This window comes from Juglans regia, chromosome 2 (genome assembly GCF_001411555.2).
Source record: "Juglans regia cultivar Chandler chromosome 2, Walnut 2.0, whole genome shotgun sequence".
NCBI lineage: Eukaryota > Viridiplantae > Streptophyta > Magnoliopsida > Fagales > Juglandaceae > Juglans > Juglans regia.
Window position 1 is genome coordinate 26,884,606 of NC_049902.1, and position 22,986 is coordinate 26,907,591.

Here is a 22,986-nt window from a genome sequence, read left to right on the forward strand (position 1 = left end):
GATATGAAACACATACATTTTCTATACCAATCACTATCCCGATATAATAAATACCGATAGTACGCGCGGTACAATACAAAATTTAAAACATTGATTTGTAGTATAGCATTCGAGTGGTGCTACAATCACCAAAATAGTATCTTGAATAGTGCATTTTAATTTTTCATTTCTTTTTTTTTATATTTTTTTAATCATCATAAATATTTTTTTTTAAAAAATAAAAAAATACAACATTATTAAAAAAACACTTCTCTAATCATTAAGTAAAAAAAAAAAAAATCTTTCGATAGAAATGTTCGGGACTCATTTTCGGGATCTCAAGCATTTTTTATAGCATTCCCTATATTCAAAATGACACAATTATTTTTATAACTTTTTGAACAACTCTATTTTAAAGTAATGCTATTATGTCCATATTGTGTGTCCCTTTTACATTGCTTAATAAAAAAATATATTCAAAGCAAAATGGTTTCCGAATACAAAAAGAGGAAAACAAAATAGTAAAGAATTGAATCATTGAATCATGTAGTGCCATCGTGAGTAAAATTGATGCATGAATTAAATCATTGAATCATGTAGTGCTTAAAAAAAAAAAAAAAGACTTGCACAAACAATCAATGCTGTGGAAATAACTTTACACGTCCACAGAAAAAACCAAAAAATAAAAAAAAAAAATTGTATTTACATATCAATATTAGAAATTATAATATTGATATATCTAAGACATTATAAGAAGTTTAAAAGCGTGTTTGAGTTCAAAACTTTTTTATAATTATATTCTCAGCCAGGCACTAAATGAGTACCCATATATAAACAATTCCCATTAACATTAAATTATCCCTCCATGCTTCGACCATATATTAGCATCGATTAATTTTCATGGACTCACTCATCATATTTATATTACCATTATCATAAAATTAATGCGAGGATTTAACGTACCAGATATCTGAGACGATGTTACCCATAACATTATCTAGCTTATCGCACACGGCCCCCCACACTACACAGGAAGGCAAGAAAAATAAATTTCTGCAAGCACGCATCATAAGGGTGACTCCTACGGGCTGAGGTTCTGTAATTCTAGATTGGGTGATAACAAGAGTCACAAATGAATGGGGAATATTTCAATCAGTCTAAATTTTGCACTATCCTCTCAGAACCCCATTATTTCAGCGGCTATAAAATGAAAGTAATTAATATTAAAAGTGAAAATGCATTGCTGAAATAGAAATTTGGGGAAGAAAATGACATGCTGGTGACCAGAAAGGATCACTTGATTTCTTTCCTTTTTCTATATATTCTTGTATACAGAACTCCCTCATTTCAGCTCTGTCCACATCAGAAAGTAACAACTAAATCCAGAAGGAAGAAGGAAAAGGTGGTTTCAGTATAAACAATGAACCTAAAACAACTTGAACTCCCATGAATTCGCGAATGGTTGTCATGATTGGGCGAGGAAAAGAAAAACGATTGGAAATTGGAACCTAAATGAGAAAAATATTGACAATCAAGTTTAACCCATCCCCTATTCTTATTTTAGGGTTGATGGACAAAAATAAAAATACCCCACTTCTCTCACTATTTTATACAAAGGGTAAAGGAAATGGAAATCCAATGAGAAATGGAATACATGCTTATCTGGACAACTGATTTTGAATAACTCGGGAGATCAAACATCTCAGTCAGTCATGATGGATCTGGTTCCAGCTTTGGGACTATAGCAGATGAAAGCTCGATATGAGAAACACGGACAGCACCAATCAGTCGCTCCGGCAATTCTTCAGTGGTATTTGCCTGTTAATTAAAACAATCATCTAACAACTTCCTAGATAGATAGATAGATATACACACGAAAAAGTTAAAACAAAAATGTATACCAATCCCAATGTACAAAGTCCTGCAGAGTGATGAGAACCAGTACTGATTTAGTACACCTAGAATTAAAAAGGGGATGAATACTGAATACAGTTTGTACTCTCAAACTACAAAAGGTTTGCACTTTGTACCCCACAACCAAAACTCACACATTGCACCCCCTGACTAAAAAAACTAGCATTTCCACCCTCGTTTAATTTTGTCTGTTACGATGAATGAAAAATAAGTAACGTGATACAATCATGACCATCCAATCTTAAGAAATTATGCAAAGTGTCAGCTTGGTAGTTTGAGGGAACAATGCGTAGTTTGGGGTCTCAAGGGCAAAAACACTGATAATTGGAGGGTGCAAAGTGTACTATTCCCTTAAAAAAATAATTAAAAATTGACTTTTATTTCCTGTTTTGAAAATAATTATTACCTACAATTACAGGTATTGACATCATGTTGTTCCTCCCAAAAAGGAAGTATTTCACTATGAATACCATAATTTACTTGTATAAATTTATCACTTATTGTGCATTGTGCTATTGCATAGATTATAACAGTAACTACCAATATACTTCATTTTGCACTCTCCATTGAGATCTGGCTATTTCAATTGTACCACATGGCGTATTTTTTCATCCACTTTAATGGAGGTTGCAAGCCGAAACATATTGATAGTTCAAGGTGCACATTGCAACTTTCCGACAATTTTACTGGCAGACTCTACTAGCTCCTGTCAAATATATATGGGTACAACTGAAGGCGTGAAAAAAGAGATCCAAAATTTGGAAAAATTACAAAAAAAGGGAAGATTTGGGGATTGACATCAATTGGAATATGATACAGGTATTGACATCATAGGGCAACAGGGTTCAAGGAAAATGTAAATCTTAAATCTTAATGCATAGAGTTACTTTCGTGGATGCCTTAAAAAAGCAACATGCATTGTGCTTCCTCTAATTAAATAATATCTTCCTCCAAGAATCATAAATCTTTTAAAACCAAACTTCTAAAAATTTCTTGATTCAGTTTGAAATATATGACAACACACAATCCCAAGGTTTGAAATCTTAATAGAAAACTCAAAACCCAGTTTGGAAGTGGTTTGACTTCATAAAAGAAGCTAGATGAATGCGCATTTAGCTTGAGTGGCTATGAGTTTGGCTATGCCAGCCACAACAACAGTGCACTTAGGCCTCGTTTGTTTTTGTAGATGAAATGAGATGAATTGAGATAAAAGTTGAAAATTAAATAAAATATTGTTAGAATATATTTTTTTAATATTATTTTTGTTTTGGGATTTGAAAAAGTTGAATTGTTTATTTAATTGTGTGGGAATTTGGAAAAGTTATAATGATTAGATGAGTTGAGAAGTTTTGTGAAACCAAATGAGGCCTTATTATTAATTTTTTAATAAGTTCTACTAATGCAAACATTAGGTGTTGTCAAAGTACATAGGGTGTATGCATAAGCAACACCTAACAAGAGTACCATTAATTTAAGTAATTGCCAGCTAAAATGTTGCTATGTCTTCCCGTGGTCTACTTGAAATTGAGAAGATGTAATAATTAAAACGGACCTGTACAAGGAAAGCCATGTCTACCACCAATGTTGTGATTACACCAATTACAAGCCCCAAAACACCATTAGCAACAGTTGAAGAACCGATGTCCACGTCAATCTACAGGAGATGAACAATGTTAAGCAGCATAGATAGAAATAATAGTTCCCAAAAAAAGGGAAAGAAAACATGAATTAAAAAGATTGCAGGATTTTTACTTCCAAGTACTTGGGACCACGGATATAGTTGCAATCAACTGCTTTCCCCAATAAACATGGGGTGCTCCCAACACTCTGGCGCACAATCCATGAGCCCTGCCCAATTCAATACTGGAATCAATAAAGGATGCATGAAATAATATATGGTTTGCTATATTCACTTTTTGGCTTGGGATTTAATCAACCAGGAAGAAAAAGGGAAAGAAGCAGAAAAAAGGCAGGAGAACTTTGTAAGGTGTTCCCAGAAAAAGTGAAGAAAAACTATCATCCTTGCACTGTCCTCCAGAGTGCAGATACAGAATAAAGGGGACACAACACTAGGGCATCAAATTGTTCACAAAGAAGGCATTGGGTGACTTACAAGCACACAAGAAAATCAATGCCGAACAACTCCAATGATTTGTATGTTGGAATTATATAACTGAATTATTCTACTTTAGAAATAATAATAGCCAACCAGATATAACCTAAGGAAAGGTGTAACTGGTGGCAAAAACGGCTATACAACCATTGGCAACGAATCATCCCCATATAGATAAAACATGGGAGGAACAACATTAGTAGGTTGAGTTCCCTTTTGCCCAAAGACAATAATTGTGCTTGTGTTGAAATGGCCCTCAAAATTAAAGTTGATTCTGGGGCCAGAATCTGGATAATCTGCATATTGGCAAAAGGAGAGGGCGGTGCTTAAATGTATTCATGTGCATGTTTAGGTCATGTGACTATTATTCAAAAGTACGCCTGTGCATCTAATTCATTGGTCAACTATAACATTAATCACCAAAAGACATTTATCCATATATAAAACGAAAATCATGAAAATCATAGGAATCCTGGAAAGACAGAACTGAATCCCCCAACTTCTTTTGTCCAATAAAAAAGCAGTCTCAGAAGAAGTGTTTGAGAGACCAACTCTATCAAACGTCCTAGCAAAATGCAAGTGAAGACTAAAAAAGGTTTCACCAGGTTCCATTTCTATCTACATGGTATACATATACGAAGGCTTGCCTTCATACATCCATGAGGACAACAGGGGGGATGATCAATAGACTTGTATAAGTAATTGAGGCACAATGTGAACTGAATGAAACAAATACCTTGGGAACTGATGGGATGAGCTTCAGCCTACTATTGCGGAATTCATCATCACCATCAACAAATCTTTGCAAGAGGGATCCAGGAACTAAATCCTTCATAACAAAATAAAATACCATACTGTAGTGTGTTGACGCAGGTACCTGTAAGATTAAAGAATTATTTCCACTCCATATCCAAATACATTAAAGTTTAGAAGTCAAAACCAACCCAATGAAATAAACTTACTTGTAAATTTATGACCATGGAGAAAAGCCCTTTTTCTGAAGCAACCTACGTGGATAATTTAAGAAAACAAAAGTTCGACAATAGTTAACTCCATAATAAGGAATTAAGAACAAAAAAATTGTAAGTTAAAATTCAAATCAAATTTAAAGAAGTATTTCTCACCAATTATAAACTGACCCCATTCATCTTGGTAATAAACTAACTTATTTAACAAAGGTCATGACATACAAGATTTCTAAAAGGAGCAACATCCAGGCAGAAGTAGATTAAAATAAAATAAATAATGTATTGAAACATATCTAATTATACGTTTCTGGAAATTACATCATAATTGAGTCTGTGTGCACTAACCGTGACATATGTAAAATGATGCTGAGAAATGACATTACCTTTAAACAAGTTAGTGTCTGTTCACAGCAAAAAGTACACAAGCAAAAATATTTAACATCTAATACTTACTTGGGCTGCACATCCTTGACGCCTAGCAACATGGTCCATTCTTTTGGTGTCTTTGAACCAATCAACGGCAACCAGATCCATAATATGTTTCCCTGCAGGAATCTTCAAATACACATTGCCAACAATGGAATTAAAGCAAGCCTCACATCTCAGATATTGAATTACACAAAATGGAAGGTAAGAAGATTAGGAAACCTTTGTTTTGTCATAACAAAAATGCATGCTCCGGACTCTAAAGTTGTTCCCATCTGAAATTTTCCAGCAGTCACGTGCATTATCATGGTCATCACGGCGGAGATTACCCGAAAAACAGGACAAATCAATTTGGTCCACTGGTTCTTCTTCCAAGGCTTCACTTTGAAAAAAATTGTGATTAGATATTCTCAGATTGACCGAATGCCTCTCACCATGGTGAGAATTTCATTAAATAGAAAAGTCTGGTAGCTATAAATGGAAACTCTATATATGGAAAACTAGCTATACACGGCAAAGCTAAGAAAGGAAAACTAATCTGTACAGCTGATGTAAATAAGATAAGAAAGATATAGATAAAATCTTCCAATCATAAAATCTGCCGATCCTATTGACAGATATTCCTCTTGCAAGGAATTAGTATCATTTACCTGTTCTCTTGAAATCACTCTCAAGCCCAGATGGATCTGCCTGAAAATGTGAAAAAACTATCGTTCAGACTTCAGAGAAAGTACAAAGAAAATATAAGGTATTGTCGTGAGCCAAACCTCTTGTTCAACCTCAGCAATTTGAAATTCCTCATCCTCGTCAGAGTATTCTTCCATCATCACTGAATTTCTGTTTGCAGCATTTATTTGATCAGAAGGTGCACTAGGATGAGCAGAACCCAGCTTCTCACCCTTCTCTGAAGAAGCTGAGGTCATATTAACCATTGCTGGGATTCTTGCAGGAACATTCCTCTCATCTGTTTGGGCAAACCATTCACGAAGTCCTGTGACGAACAAGATTTTAGAAAAATGGAACAACAATAGAGAAAAGTGACAGATGTCTACGGAAGAATGCACTCAAATTGAAAGAGTCCTAGTTAAAAGGTCATAAGTTAACACCCCCACCCCCCCAGCGCACGCGCGCACGCATCTGTCCACCTTATCTTTCATCGTTTAAGTATTAAAACATAAAAGATAATTACAGTCAATAAAAAATTCTGCCCAAATCAAACAGAATGAAATTAAGAAACATTAAATAAAAATTTAACAAAAATTACCATGTGAGGTTGCTATATCTCGAGTAATTTTTTTCAAGCAGCTAAATAAGAGAGGGAAAGAGCATTAAAAAATATGAAAATCGAAAAAAGGCCACTTAAAATGGAAATCAATGACTACCAACTCAAAGTATTAATGGAATCACAAAAAGGCCATGGTTTGCTGATGGTGGCATGAAGAACTTGGATTTGACAAAAGAATAAAAACCATAGCTGTAAGGCTTAACAGACAAAGAAAACGGGATCCCACTGATCGCCCTCCAAACAAAACAATTTCGAATGAAGCATATCTCTGAACACTACCCTATTTTAGCTAGCCGACCGAAAGACAAGAATTTCAGACATTAGTGGCAGACCTTATCAACCAGGATTCCCGAACCTCCCCTACTGCTACCTTATGGATACTTTACCCGTTTGTGCCATCTCCATGCAAGTGGCGGTGAAACTTCAACTCGAGAAGAAAGCATCTGCAAGAAATGCACCTCGAATGTCCAAATAGAAAGCCTTAGACCAGCCAACTCCCAGCTCATCCTCTTCCTCCAAGTACTCCACATCAAACAGGAAGGAATTTCTTCTCAAGCTATATTACTCCTTCCATCAATTCCCAGAGAGCAAAGAATGATTGAAACACAACCACCCCATAATTCCCCTTCATAGGGAATTTAACTGTGTACAATCAATAGATCCTCATTGTCCTTGTGCATACACCAAGTACACATTTTTTTCATGTTCCACCAACTTCTTTGTAAAACTACCACCAAGGCGGTGGTTTGATGATTAACCTAACAAATATTAGTAGCAACGCCACCTTCCATACCCCGCGGTGAACAGTTTCTCCCAAACCACACAAAACTTTGTAGTAAAAACTAATCTCAGAATAGTTTGAGGTTTTAGTCATATTATCCATATAAATCAGAAGCTTAGAAGTTTAGTTCAAGGTTTTGTGATGCAATCCTTCAAATTGAGATACCAAAAACACCCTCAATGTGATGCTTAAGAAAAGTATTGTGATAATCTATTGTCCTTCTCACGTCTCCATTTTCTGGCAATTGATATAGCCTCTAAAATACTACAATCCAAAACCCAAAATCCTCAGGATATAAACATTATCGCAACCCACTTATTATAACCTCCAAAATTGCAGAACCACATCGGCTACAATTAGGAGTCACTGTTCAGAGCCATGCACCAGATCTAACTTCCTTCATTTTCTTTTTTTTTGATAAGTCTTCCTTCATTTTCTTATCTGTTGTGTGCTCCAAAACATACATATGTTTTTACTCCACAATAAAATCCAAATCTCCCAATTTTCCAGCCTTCCCAACCCCAAAACCCTAAACTAAACAACCCAAATATCCTTCAAATACCTGCTTCCAGGGAAAATTCCAGCAAACCAACAATTCCGGCAGCAGTTGCTTCTCACCTACAATTTTGTGCAGCAAGTTAAATTGCAAGTTTGCTATGCAATTCCAGCCACCATAGAACCAAAAATATCCAATCTTTTCAAACAGATCTGGGCCCACAAACCATAGATTATCTTTCCCATTCTTCAAATTTCAAAAGCCAGTCTTCCCTCTAATTTTGCTTCCAACAGCTCTAGAACCACTGTAGTGCTGCTATGCTATCTATATCAGGTATTAGAGGCCAGCACCCCATGTCCATTTTTGTCATTACGGGAAAAAACACAGCAGGCCTCTAACATACAAATAAAACGAAACGAAAATATTAATCCATTCAAAACATTAGGAATGGGATTTTTTTTTTTTGAATTATTTATTATATATTGAATTATTGATTATATATTAATTAGATAAATTCTAGACGACATTCAAAATTAACGTGGAGCTTACTTCCTAGCCCCAGTGGGAGTAGTGACTAGCATTATAGGTCGTTGGGCGGCCAGAAAGTTGCCGCGAGTAAGTCAGTTTGGGGGACAATTAATTACATTCCGTTCTATTAAGAAGTGGGTGCTTCTAACTCTCAACTTGCTTGCCTTCCTCTCTTGAAAGGCAAAGATCCTATCTAAATTTTTTTATGAACTACCAAGGGATGATGGTAATGTTTTGATTGTGGGGACTAGAGCTGTAAAGAATTAAGTCCGGACCGGACCAAATTCTAGACCGGTCGGTCTCGGTCCCAAAATATGTAGACTGATGAAATTCGGTCCGGTCCCGGGTCTACAAATTTTGGACCGGACCGGACCAGACCAAATCAGACCAAGCCCCTATATATATATATATTTTTTTTTTTTAATATTTTTAATAATTTAATATATTATTTATATATAGTAATTACATAAGTTAAAGATGTAATTTTCATATAATTTATTATTATTGACTATATAAAATATAAAATAATATATGCTATCAATTAATAATAAATCATAAAGCATATGATAATTTATGTCATTATATATAAATAGTTAATACATCATACATTCATACATACTCTACTATTTACACTTAATTAATTTTTTTTTTTTTTATAAGTAACACTTAATTAAAATAATTAAGTAATTTTTTTTTAAATACCTAAGTTGCAAGCAAGCATAGATAATCTATGTACAATGAAATTATTTGATATTCATTAACTATATATAAAATGTATGACATTATTAATAATTATGCATACGAAAGAGTAAAGTCTAAGTTAGTAAGTAATAACTATCAACATCATAAATATAATTATATTAAAATATTTTTTTAATGAATTAGTTACATAATCCACATTAATAATTCACTTAATTTTAATTTAGTAATTTAAATAATTTTTTTATTAATTTATTTGAAAAAAAAAAGATGAAAAAAATAATAAAATAATTAGGCCGGACCAAACGGACCAATAGCTACTGGTCTGGTCCGATCCCTATGGATGTTCGGTCCAGTCCAGGAAAAATGATGGAATTTTCGGTCCATCACCGGACCGGACCGATTTACAACCCTGGTGGGGGTGGGGGTTATAGACTTGAGCAGATGAAGTTGACACTTCTCTCCCTGCCCTTGCGCATAGGAATAGCTCAATTATTCTTATTCTAAAGTACCATTGGGTCGAGTAACATAAGGGCCAGATGTACGGTAAACTCGGACTTGGATAGGATAGGATAGGATTGTGTGCGCCTGGACGAACTTAGCCCAACTCTATTCTACCCTCAAAGACTTAAAGCTTCGCCACTTTCCTTCCTCTCTTGCCAGCTCAAGTTCTGGGTATGTCAGCCCGTGAGAGGGTAAAGTAAGCAGTCACAAGTTATATATAAAACGCTAAAAATACATATGACCACAAGCACGGACCTAGAGAAAAACTCATCTTATCACAATAGACCACACAAGTTCCCTATACCGACTCAAGATCACAAAAATACTGGATCTACCCAGGCCTCAATGCATCCTCCTAGATACCCCAGGATCTCGGCAACCATCGTCACACTTTGCCATCCAAAGGCCTTTTTAATCAGCCGTAAAGAACTACCTTAGATACCTTAGTTGCTGCCTAAAAACCCCAGCAAGCTGTTCTCAGCTTCTTTCCCACAAAACTTGAATCTTTTTAAACCCTAGTCTATCTCATGTTGAAAGACTGGCTATGATCACCTAAACACCAATACCACAATTGCAAAGTTATAGGGTATGAATGTTAGACTAGCCGATATTTATATCAGTTAATGAAAGAGCCCTGTTTATCAGAACCTTTTTCAAATTTATTAAGTAATGGACAAACAAGAAAATAGAATTGAAGTCATGACCCAACATGTTGACATCAAACTGCATTTTACCATCAATGACGCCCCAGATTTTACAAGTAAAAAACAGCAAAAGGAACTCACCAGCAACACTATTTATCATCTGAAGTAGACAATGCTGCTGAAATGATGATATATATCCCACACCCCATCCTTTAAGATCAATCTGCATAAGATGCTGCACCTGTGCCCTAGGCCTCCCATTTCGAGGTTTTAGAGGGGAAATGTTGAATCCTCCACCTTAAAAACCCAAATAAATAAACAAAATATTTCCATCTTGAATTCATGGAAATCAGGCATCATCATAAATCAAAGGAGAAAAATAGAACTTACTCTCAATATGTGCTCGTACATATCCAGGTCGTGGGCCACAGTTCTTGTGCTCCCTTGAACGAAATAAGACAACTGCACAACAACAAAAAAGATGTGGAAGTTTTTAACAAGAGAAACAACAAATGAATAGTCCAAACAAGAAGTGAAGCAGAACATTTACCATAACTTCCATCATCATTTCGGCGCCAATATCGCACATAACAAAGATCGCGAGGCCACACAAACCTGCAATAGCAAAGATTATAAGTGTTAAAAACAAATAAAATTATGCACAGGATTGTAGAATGGAAAGGGAGCTTCCTTACAGACAACCCCACTAAAATTAAACCCCAGAAGAAACTTTTATGCAATATGACAATTAAAAGGGGAAAAAATATTATTTGCTTAAAATTATGAAGATGTAATATATAGAGAGCCCTCTAGAGGAATGAGCAAGAGGAAGAAGCATATTTAAGGTAGTTCTTCAGTATAAACACCAAAACTTGGCCATCAACTTTCTAAGCCTAAAGAAAAACAAAATCATGTTCCAAAAGAATAGTTTCACAATCACATGGTTCCATCTGATGTCAACAAGGCACCCTCCCATCAACTTCTGACCACTAGCAGGAGCTAAAAATTCTGAACTATGAAAAACCTCAAGAGAGAATTACAAAAACATTTCCACGTAACTTGAAGATTTCTTACAAAAATTTAAAGCATTGAGGTAAAACAAGTGTTTTCTTTCTATGGTAAGTCAGAAATAAGCTAGTCTATGTTATAACAGTTTCCATTCTTACTGAATCCCCAAAATTCAACAAGCAATCCTTCTCCAGTTCTGCATGCATCTGCATTCAGTGATGGCAGATGGCCAAAAAGGGCCCTCACCAGCCAAAAAAAACCACATGAAAAACGGCTCTCATGAACACAGCAGATCTAAACTGAGAAAATGGAAATCAAAAGCTTATGGAGAGGGAATTAGCATAAGGGCAGATTGATGGTGGCTAGGCATGGCCAGTAACAACTGAGATGGAGGTAGAGAAAGAGGTGCAGTCAGAATTGGAGGGAGAGAGTGACAGAGAAGAAGAGTTGTTCTGTTCCATAAACGTTAGGAAAATGGCTTCTGTTTTGTAAAACATGTATCCATTTTCTATTGGTTTGCAGTGGCAATTGTATAGGTTTAACAATTTCAACATATGAATTTGGAGGAAGCATTACATTGGGAACCAGTCCAGCTGAAGTGTGTGATAAAGTATTGCTGTATGTCCATCCACCTCCTCAACTAAGCTACCATCCTGGAAACTGCAGTCCCACCTGCACAACGCATGAAAAAATAAGGTAACACATGGTTTAGCTATACAGAAACATTAATTTAATTACAGAGGGGGCTAATTTGAAATGTCCCGGAGCTGCTAAGATCTCTAAAATGATTCTCCTAAACAGAAGACATAGTGGTTCAATTGTTTTCAAGGCACATAAAATCATGAGCCGGTACAGACATGGAGAAAAATGTCAGGATGCTTAATTAAACATCATATATGAAAGACATAAATACAAAAATTCTTAAACTCATAAAAAAGCTAGACACCTGCACATTCCAACTAAACAGAAAACAAATACTTTAAGTATGAAATGAAGCAATAAAAAATCCAGTATACAACAAAATGCAAATCCACATAAATAAGATTCAAATTTGAAATAATATGCAAGAGTTCACTATTTAATATTACCTCCGAGTAGCAGGTGTACTAAGTAATCTATATATCATGCCCATGAGCAATCTGCCTGCTAATCGTACAAATTAAGCTGCCCTCTATGTTCACAGTGATATATGACCCAAATTATTTTTTGATAAGTAAACAGATATATGACCCAAAATAAAACACATGGGGTGTCAATACAGCCAATAAGTTCTAAAAATGAATGCATAAAGACAGAATAGTAGTCGGCCTGCAGCTGCCTACAAAATTGAAAAGCGAAGGTAAAGGGAGAACAGAAAAATATGCAACAAACTTTTCCAGAACCAGAATCTGAAAATAAGTCAGGCAGAAATGATATGCCTGAAATGGATGAGTATTTTAGTAGCTAGAAAAGACAGATCTAATTAAGTTTCTTCCCATTCACGTTTCCACTTCCTATACTTTACTTTTTCTTTTTCCCTTCTTTTCTGATAGCCAAGAGACTTAAGGAATACTAGAGGGGATGCAACCGTCACATGGGAAGTAAAAGAGCGCCAAAGGGATTGCACAAACCCCCTAAAGAGCTTTCAAGCCTCTAAAACAAGCCCCTTAAAAACTGCATCCAGCAGCTATTTTCCATTATCTAGAAGCTCAGGTTCAAGGCAGAAAAGTAGATGTCACTGGCAGGGAGGCCTTAAATCATGAACTAATTTCTAAAGTAAAGATGCTAACACTACAATTGTTTAATGTGCCCAGGACCATAATAACAGAGGGTGTGATACATCTTCAAAAGTGGACTATCAATCACTAAGAATTAGACAACTATTGAGGCTGTGTATTGGGACAAGGAAAAGACATCATAATTGACTAAATGAGAGGACATATGGAAAATAGATGCTTCAATTGAAAATAAGGAAGCAAAAACCTCCATTGCCAGTCATGATGTGCCTCCCCACCTTACTCATGATGAATTCATTCCCAATGATAGAAAACAAAAAAAAAAAAACGATGAGGACTAACATGACATATTTCAAATGTACTCGCAAACATAGAACGTGCCTTGGGCTTAAATATTGTGGGAAGACTTTCTTGTACATGGAAGGTGGAAGATTTATGATTACCATGATAAGAAACAAGTAAAATAGAAGCATGTAGACCAACCATGCAGATTTCAGTTTTTGAAACGATTTCCACTTTTACATCTAGCATGAGGAAAGTAATAGGGATGATAAAGTAGTAAAAGCAAGCCAAAAGTGTTCACTGGTGGCAGTAAATATCCCAAGAGGCGAAATGAATAACACCAATGGCCAAGTCTGGGTAGGGAATAGAAATAAAACTTATGATAGAGAGAGAGGGTGAATAAAGCCTGCCCACGATCAGGATTTAATTCTCCAACCAATGAAACTCATGAAGCAACAATTTCAGCTTGCACTTCCTCCTCACCTCACCCCCCCCCCCCCCCCCCCCCCAAAAAAAGGAAAAGAAAAATCAAAAGAAAACGGGAATGAAGGGTGAGTTTTCTACTGCTGCAGTTCCACCCTTGCATATTTATTTGCTTTTCCCTGTGCCCCTAATTTACCTCTCAAACTACCATGAGAAAATAATTCATGATCGCAACATGAGACAACCTCATCCTTTTTATTCAATCAAATTTGAATTGTAGAGCAAGATCACATGACATTACATGTCTTAATCTCCAGCTACTGGTGTGGGAACCACTAAAATCCTTTGTAATTTTTCTAGTTCCATGTCCTTCATTAGCCCAAGTGAAAATCAGGTTTGCATATATGATCTTCCTGAATACTCTCACAACTACATATAGTTGAATACATACAGCAAGGAACACCAGTACAATGAGCTGTTAAGAGTTTTTCTGTAAAAGTTTACTTATAAAAGTAAAAAGAGTTAATATGTAAAAGTTTTCTTTGAAGAAGGAAAACACCTACTCAAACCGTGTCCCACCCATGCTCATAATGAGTTCAAATATTTCTTCACAGGTACCCTCCACAATACCAACAGCCTTCATTGCTCTACTACAGCTCCTTGGCTGCAGAAGGAAGACCAAAAATAGTGGTTTTGAACTAAACAACAAAACGCATGGTAAAACCACTTCATTTGCATAGAGAACAAGATAGGAAACAAGACCATACAAGGTAATCGACTTCCAGAAGTTCTTCAAAAATGCGAAGTCCTGTCAACATTCATAAAGATAAGTCACAAAGAATTCATTGTCCCAATACATCTTACCAGTGATCATATCCCCAAATCCAATTACTTGATAATTGTTCTAAAAATGTCATTATGAGGTAATTTGCTAAGAATAAATCTATTTGCAAGCCTCTTTATTGACACATTAACTATATGCTCATGTGAAAGCCTGCCACATCAGTTTACACAAAAAAGTGTTGGTGCTTTGACTCCTATTATGAATATGATGGGTCCTTTGGTAAGTATCCCAATTTTTTTGGACGGGTCCACCAAATCCTGAAAAATGCCAGTCCACAAGAGAACCCCAAAACGGGAGCAAACCCCAACAATAAGTGGTGATTTACACACCAGGCTTGAAAATAGCATAACTCATCTGCTAAACAATACAAGTAGGGCTGTTTGCCGACCCGACCCGACCCAGGAAATGCTATTTCTGACCCAACCCGAAAATAAGGATTTTCCGTTTGGCCGTTTAACCGATTACCCGACCCAATACAATACTGTTCGGTAGATCGGGTATTCCGACCCTTTTTGTTTGTTTGTTTTTTTAAATAATATTTATTTATATATATATTAATTTTGATATTTTATCCGGCGTAATTAATTCTCAAGACTTGATTTGGGTCAAACCTGGACATTGAATTCTCAAAAGAAAATAAAAAGCAAAAACCCTGGAAGGTAAAACTACTAGACGATGGTCTTTAATTACTAGAAGGTATTTTTGTTTCTAGAATCTCGCAGAAGCCATCATTCGCATTCCTTCTTCAGCAAAGATGCAAGTCATCGGTTTTGCCTGTGGATTGTTTGGGATAGTAAGGGATTGCAGGTGTTTGGGTTTGAGCAGACACAGGCGGAGGAGGAAGACTCTGGATTGTTTGGATGAAGGAAGTGGTACGCTTATTTTGTTCAAGCGAAGATGTTACGTCCCTCAACAGTTGCTGTCAAAGACAAAAATCTAGCAAATTGAGGCTTCTGATTCTGCTTGGTACAATAGAAGACTAGGGTTCGGCATTCAAAAGGAGCGTCATGTCTCTCCCCATCGAAATGATCTGAAGAATGGAGGAAGAAGAGAAGGAGCCACTGAAAGTGAATCCCACAAATCCAAGCTCCCGGAGGGTATTCCTGTTCATAGGAAGGCTTATCTGAACAAATTTGCTCTTGTTGGTCCCATTTTGGCTTCTACAAACTCTATTCTATTGGGCTATGGTAATATTTATGCATTTACATCAGTTATTTTGAATTTTCCCGGATCTTTTCTGAATTTTTCGCAAACCAAACCTTCATAATACCCACAAATCCGAAAAAGATTATATCTTTAAAGTTTCAGTTTTTGTTTTGGAACTGGGAATCACTTTCCATGTGCAGATATTGGGGTGATGAGTCGCGCAATGCTCTTCATCAGTGTTAATTCGGGTATCAGCTAATAACCAGGTGTTTTTAAACGGGTCGGGTAATTTCCGGTTCCGGGCCAGGAAAACGGAATAGAGGATCAGCCAGCTTTTTTGTTCAGTCCTAAATACAAGTAACAAGAAAATACTTGCCATTTTGGGATTGGAGAAGACGCCAATGCTTTCTGGAAAATGCTTGATTGCTGGTATTCTGATTTGATAATTCTGAGTCGAGTTCCCGTGTCCAGTCAAACACCGACTCTGGAGGACCTGCCACCAATACGAAGAAGATGAGATTCAGGTAGAAAATGCATCAAACTAACATGAACATAAAAGACAAGGAACTCAAAGAAGACCATTTCCAATTGTGGTTCTCCGCATCAAATTTGAATCAGCATCTTCTTCGTCCTCCTGTGCACTGAACCTGCCCAAAAATCAGAAATTATTATTTAACAGACAGAAGCACTACTAGGCACCCTAACAAAAAGAATGGTGTTCCATAAATAATACTACCAAAGCATAATATTAAGAATGGAACTATTTCTTGGTAATGTAGTCAAAACTAGATGGGATAAGCTGCATAAGCAATATAAAGACAACAGCAACAAGATAACCAATTCATTTCCCAATACACATGAAGAAAATTAGCTGCATCTCCAATAACACAGAAACGAGACAAAAATTTTATCCAACACCAGAATAATGTTGCCCATATACATGATTGTAAAACAGAAGAAAGGGGAAAAGGTAATTATTAATTACCATCCAAATATATATTTGCCAAGTCTATGAAATTTTCTAAAATAGATACATTCAAATTCTTGCAACATAAGGCACATATGTACATATGTACACATTGCACAAAAAATAATATGAGCATCTTCACAAGAAGCCAACTTATAATTTTTTTTTTCAAAGAATAAAAAAGAGCATCTTGCTAAAAGCTGTTTAAACATGATCACAAAAGGCAGAGAAGAACAACTAAAGATTAATCTTAACTCTGAAATATAATTAAAGACTAATCATAAACTTGCAAAATACTGGAAACTAAAAGAAACTATTGCACCTTAGTTCAGTTTAACAGGATATTTAGAACTACCTTCATAGTTATAACCCAAACAAGAAGTGAAAAAATAACATAGAAGTACTTACTGACTTTCATGGTCAGATGAGGAAGCAGTCCTTCCATTATCCATCCCAGATTTATATTCAAAAGAAACATATTTGTTCCCGTTTGCCGCTTGTGATCCCTGATGCTGCATCCATAAATATGCATTGAGTACTATATGAATCAATGCCTACAATGCAGATATATATAAAAAGATGGAAAACACCTAAGATGTAATGATTCACCAGAAACATTCTTATTTTCCACCAAAATATGTTTTTTCTTTTTGGATCAGTCACCAAAAGATGTTAAAAGGCCAAAACATTAAAGGAATATCAAGAACGGGATTAGCTTCCTACCATTACCCATAGATCAATATATTAAATAAGAAGAGGCACTGGTAGGTGCAAGGGAGAATTTGGACAGCAGACCTGATCAATAACAAGCTCAATCTTCTCCTTCCAAACCAATGCCTCTTGGATGTTGAATGCTGCCAGCTGGAACAATAACACAGCCATATGAATACCTAATCTCAACAAAAGATGGACGTGCATATTACCTGATAGAGGCTTCAAAATGCAACTATACGGAATAACAAAGCACAATAACCAAGTGCACAGAGCTAGTTTGAAAATTTGGCAAACAACTTCTATCTCATCAAATTGCCAATGCAGAGAAGCAAAAGTAGTGCTCTACTAATTGAAAGGATCAAAAAAGATTGAAAGTGGACATTTGGGTCATACTCCAAAAGTACAATCGGAGCCTCATTGGAACCATTATAAAGAGCAAGAACTTATCCATCCCAAGTGATGTGGAATGCCATATACCACCTACATTTACTACTCAGTATGGTGCAATCTTATTATAGGTGGCACGGCTCAAGTCCCACACATTTTGTTGGGATAGACTCTCATATCATTTGTAATGCACCAAGGGAGGCCCAAGCCACATCTAGGCTATACTCCAAAAGGACTAGTCAATGGTACTATTAGAGCCTATTGGGTTTCAATCAACAAAAGCAAGAAACTGAAAGAGTAAGAACTTTTCCCTCCCAAACAATGTGAGGCCCCATACACCATCTACATTTACCACTCAGTATGGGGTATTGAAAATGGTAGTTATCAAAAGAATCAGAATATATCACAGATGTTTAAGAAAAATAAAACCTATTCAGTATAGTCACGGATACGCTTAGGAAATCATTAGTCAAAGAAGGTATAAACTCAATGGGAAACAACTAATGCAATATCAAGTCATGCGCCACCTATTTGATGGTTGAATATCATGTATTTGTGGAAATGGACTAGAGTTAGTAGTACTTTTCCAATACTTTTGGTACATAACATATATAACACGTAAACTTTTTTATAACATGGTTCTCATTTATATTTATTATTAATTTCAATCTTTCATTTTCTTTTCTTTTCTTTTATATTGTTACTTTTAGGATGGAAGGGTACCATTGCATTTCACATGGTACCAAGATATATCACCAAAACCGCCAAAATACAACTTAAATTAACATAGCTCGCTGGATCACGGATGCATATTAAAACAGAACATTCTAAAAAAAAAAAAAACATTTTCCTTGTAAAAGCTTCCCAGTAGAGCACTTGAATAAGCTTAGGCAATACTACTTCACAGATAATTTAGGTCAATGATTAATGGAATTGTTGAAAAAATAGATAATTGATTCCCTCAATCTTCTGTCTATTAGGAAACCTAGATATTTGTATCTTTGACTTTCCTAGGAGTATGGGATAACCATTAAGGAATCCCACTGATATAGAAATCTGTTTTAGGAAGGAAAGCTTCCTATTTTATCTCCCAGTAATTAGCTCTGTAAATCAGCTAGGTAATTGTATATATAGCCGTGTAAAGGCTACAATCATATCAATACAATTCATTCAATTTTTCCCACAGGAATGTTATGTCATGTGTACTAAGTAGATGCAAAATATCACATACGTGAAGTTAGTGAGGAAGGGCATGATTGCTTAAATTTGAATGGAAAATACCACCTTTAATAGGGCTTTAAAAAACTAATACTCGTGTAGATGAACCCAGCCAGTTAGGACGCCAGATTGTAGAGCAGATTATTAAACTTGCAACAGACCCTATGAGTGATTTCAACTGACAATCGTTTGCCGATTGAACCACATACTTGCATTATGCCCCCTTGTGGTGTTCTTTTTTAAGGAATTACATTACTTATCCAAGAAAAACGAAATCATCTGCTAGTTAAAATTCCACCAAGCAGAAGCGGAATGAGACAAAGTCCTTCAACACTCAAATGAAAGGTTGACTAATTTTAATACTCCCATAACCCCCAAAAAAGATTATCAACACAAAACTTTGACCAAGTTGGATGCGTGAGTAGATATGATTTTCCATTGAAGCATGAGTTTCTTAGAGGAAACAATAAGTTTCTTAAAGGAAACCAAGGAAAATCTTTTCTTCAGTGCTTAATCAAATAAACCCTAGAGATCTCAAAAGAACCACGAAGCCAAAGGTAGTCTTTCATTAATAATCTAAAAATCAAGCTTCTACTACAAATCAGGCATAGGCTCAATTTATAGGTAGGCCCTAATAACAATTTTTTTTTATAAGTAAAACGAGGGGTGCAACACATCCCTAATAACAATTAAACACAACAAAACTCCAAAGCTTCAATAGCACAAAAAATACGTTCAAATACCACAAAAACAGTGAACCAAACTCTATAGAACCTATGACCAGCTTTAATTTATAAAGATCTGGTCCCGCATGAGGACTACAACAATAAAGGTTATCCAACCCAAATATAAATCAAATTTGAAAATCTTAATCAATGATAACAGTAAAAGAACATAAATGTGTACAGAAAAATCAATCTATGATGATTTATTCATTTACTATTTGGGGAAATGCGCGTACCGTTATTCGATGGTGCTTCTCTTTCTTGTTGTATACACACAAAACATAGACCATCTGCTCCAAAAAAACATACAAACTTAGTGAAAGATTACAGGTCAGCATACTAATATACCCCAGAGCTAGGTGTGTCAGGGCAAGAGGGAGAGACAAAGAGAGGGGGGATGGAAGACTTGATATGCCATCAACATCAAATGGGCGTCCAAACTAGCATTAACTACCAAGAACACAAATTCAAAGGTACTTCAGGAAATTCACATTTGTGAAATTGTCTGCTTAACTTTTCTCTCTTCACATCCTAGGGTCACTCACAAGCAAGCGGACTCCAACCCCCCAACACTCAAGTGCGTCCATGTTTTCTCAAAGTTCCAATCAAGCAGAAAAAATACGGATTTACAGGTTGCAGATAACCATCACAATAATTATACAAATAAGTTAAGACAATATTAGAAGAAAAACTGTTGGCTACTGCCCCACAGGATTCATACCCTAACACTACGACACTAATTCCTCAACAGTCTCGCCATAGCTCCCAAATGTTAAAGAATTTAACACCACTGCCTCCAGAAAATCAGCTCAATGACTTAACCTACTTGAAGTTGTTATATCACCAGAAAATAGACAAAAATTCGAGCCAAGAGTACGCACAAAAGCCATCTACTCGACGATCATTCAAATTCAGATCACACCAACAGTCCAAAATGTAGTTCCATTCAGTTTTACCGTTTTAATTTATCATTTCTTGAGGCATAACAAGAAAAAATCTTCAAAAGAAAGAGAGAAAAGAGAACTCACATGTCCATGGTGGGTCTTCAGGCCACGATCCTCCACTCTACAGTTTCCATCAATTACCATGGTTTTAATCGGAACCTAAAAATCGCCAAAAAAAATCAGGAATCTACTTTACATAGTCAAATTACACTATTATTTATTCAAAAATAAGTCTTCAAAAAAGTCAGGAATCTACTTTTCCGTTTTTGCTCATAAGAATTCTTGTTATCTTTTTACGCCAATGCCCCTACTTTCGCTAAAAGAAAAAATTCTCAGGCCACAAAGAAAACACAGGCATTCAAAAATCCAGCACACTCTGAAAGAATCAAAATCATTTTAAAGGAAAGGAAAAGGACAAGGAAAATTACCTGATTGTCCTGAGGCTTTCTCTTGTAGTAAGCGAGCAAACGAGACCCGAGCACGAAATAACGCATGTGGATGAACGAGCGGCCGATCTTTCTCCGCCCGTAGCGGACCATCCACCCTTCGTAAACCACCTTCGACGACATCGGTTTTCGCACCGAACTAAGAAGATAGATTCAGCAATCGAACTCGGAAATGGAAAATCTCGGGGACTCGGAAGCTCAGAGTGGCAATTATTTCTTTCTGCAGACCAGTGAGAGACCTAAGGGAGATGATCGGTCATGGTTTCAGTATTCCGGAATCTTCTCCAAGAAGCAGTTTTCTTCAGGAGAGGAGGAACAGCAAATCGATGAATTCCAGTTTCATAATTCATCGAGAACACAGTCGTAATTCTCTTATTTCATCGAGTAAACAGTCGGAAATCTCAGCCTAGGATTTGAAGTTCGTCGTGAGAAAGAAACATGAGAATGAGAATTCAAATTCTGATTTACTTCTCAAGGAAGCTAAAGAGAGAGAGCGTAGGGACAGCATTCAAGAGCTTTCAGCTTATTACTTAACGTCACACCGGGATCGGTGACACTAAGAAACGACGACGTGTAAAGGGGATACAAGACGACCGCGTATTTGTGAGGAGAGAGGATTGTGAGCAAGAGGCTCGAGTGGGGGAGATACACGTTGTAATTGCTATTATAATTTATACTGTTGAGTTTGGATGTTAAAGTGAGTTGAGTTGAGTTGAGATGATAAAATATTATTATAATATTATTTTTTAATATTATTATTATTTTGAAATTTGAAAAAGTTGAATTGTTTATTATATTTTGTATTGAAATTTGAAAAAGTTGTAATGATGAGTTGAGATAAATTGATGATCCAAACGAAGCCTAAGAGTATTGGTAGTAGCTTTTCTATCTTATTTTTATTTTTAAATTTAAAGAATGTCTTTAATTTCATCTACATTGCTCTAAATGTTTTTACTATTCATTCTTCAAATATTATTTTATTATTTTTTTTCCTATTCATTAAAATTAACTTTATAGAATTTATATTAAGATGATTTTGATACATAAAATTTGTATTAAGTTGATAATATAAAATGGATGTTAATTGTAAAATATATATATATAAAAAAATAATTTTAGAAAACAAATAAAAAATTAAAAAAAAATAATTTATTATTATTTAATTCAAATATACATAAATTAATATGAGAGTAAAAAAGATGATCTTTTATAATTTATCATTTTTATTCTTTATTTAAAAGTAACGTGAGATTTGAATAGTAATACGAAATGAAATGGCTTTGGGCAATGGGCATCCTATTTAAGCATCCCATTTCTTTTTTGTTAATTTTTTTTTATGTAGTGATTAAAAAAATATTGTTTAATAATATTATGAATTTTTTAAAAAAATATATTTAAAAGTGTTAAAAAAATGACGTGAAAAAAATATTTAAAAAAATATTTTTAAGTATTTTTTCACATCATTTTTTAACACTTTTTAATATTTTTAAAAATAAAATAAAAATCATAATATTATTAAATATTATTTTCTTAAACATTGCGTAAAAAAATTAAGAAATAAAAAAAAAAAAGAATTGGAATGGAATAAATAAACGGGATCTCTCAACTGGAGTCTTATTATTTTTTAATAATTTTAAACGAAAGTTAAAATTAAATAAAATATTATTTTTTAATATTATTATTATTTTAAAAAATTATAATAATAAAATAAAATAAGATGAGTTTGAGTGATCGTTAAATTCAAACCTTACTATGAGATGGAAATGTCTGCTGAAGGGTTCAAATAAAATTTGTTATTACTAATTGGGTTTTGTTAGATACAATTAAGTT

The 22,986-nt window shown here is 35.1% G+C and overlaps 1 protein-coding gene across 1 annotated transcript; it reads right to left on the reverse strand.

Moving 5' to 3' along the window:
• Window positions 1–1,248: 1,248 nt before the first annotated feature.
• On the reverse strand, window positions 1,249–21,657 carry LOC108980938 (protein ENHANCED DISEASE RESISTANCE 2-like). Its single transcript, XM_018951996.2, has 22 exons — window positions 21,139–21,657; window positions 20,795–20,869; window positions 20,003–20,056; window positions 17,518–17,583; window positions 17,131–17,234; window positions 16,335–16,402; window positions 16,132–16,248; window positions 14,533–14,573; window positions 14,329–14,429; window positions 11,922–12,017; window positions 10,888–10,952; window positions 10,728–10,799; window positions 10,479–10,634; window positions 6,168–6,391; window positions 6,051–6,090; window positions 5,623–5,777; window positions 5,428–5,529; window positions 4,969–5,013; window positions 4,743–4,883; window positions 3,646–3,741; window positions 3,446–3,547; window positions 1,249–1,797 (listed from the first exon to the last, which is right to left on the reverse strand). Exons 1-22 carry the CDS (start codon window positions 21,277–21,279, stop codon window positions 1,690–1,692), a joined length of 2,169 nt encoding a protein of 722 aa, XP_018807541.1. The 5' UTR covers window positions 21,280–21,657; the 3' UTR covers window positions 1,249–1,689.
• Between the last annotated feature and the right edge of the window lie 1,329 nt (window positions 21,658–22,986).

Bases quoted from the DNA above. Each gene is read 5' to 3' on its own strand.
- LOC108980938 (XM_018951996.2), bottom strand. From the start codon at position 21,279: ATGTCGTCGAAGGTGGTTTACGAAGGGTGGATGGTCCGCTACGGGCGG. The intron at 17,235-17,517 runs GTCTGCTGTCCA...TTATGGATGCAG, and splicing joins TTGAGCTTGTTATTGATCAG to CATCAGGGATCACAAGCGGC. The intron at 6,392-10,478 runs GTGAGTTCCTTT...TGTTCGTCACAG, and splicing joins GATGATAAATAGTGTTGCTG to GACTTCGTGAATGGTTTGCC.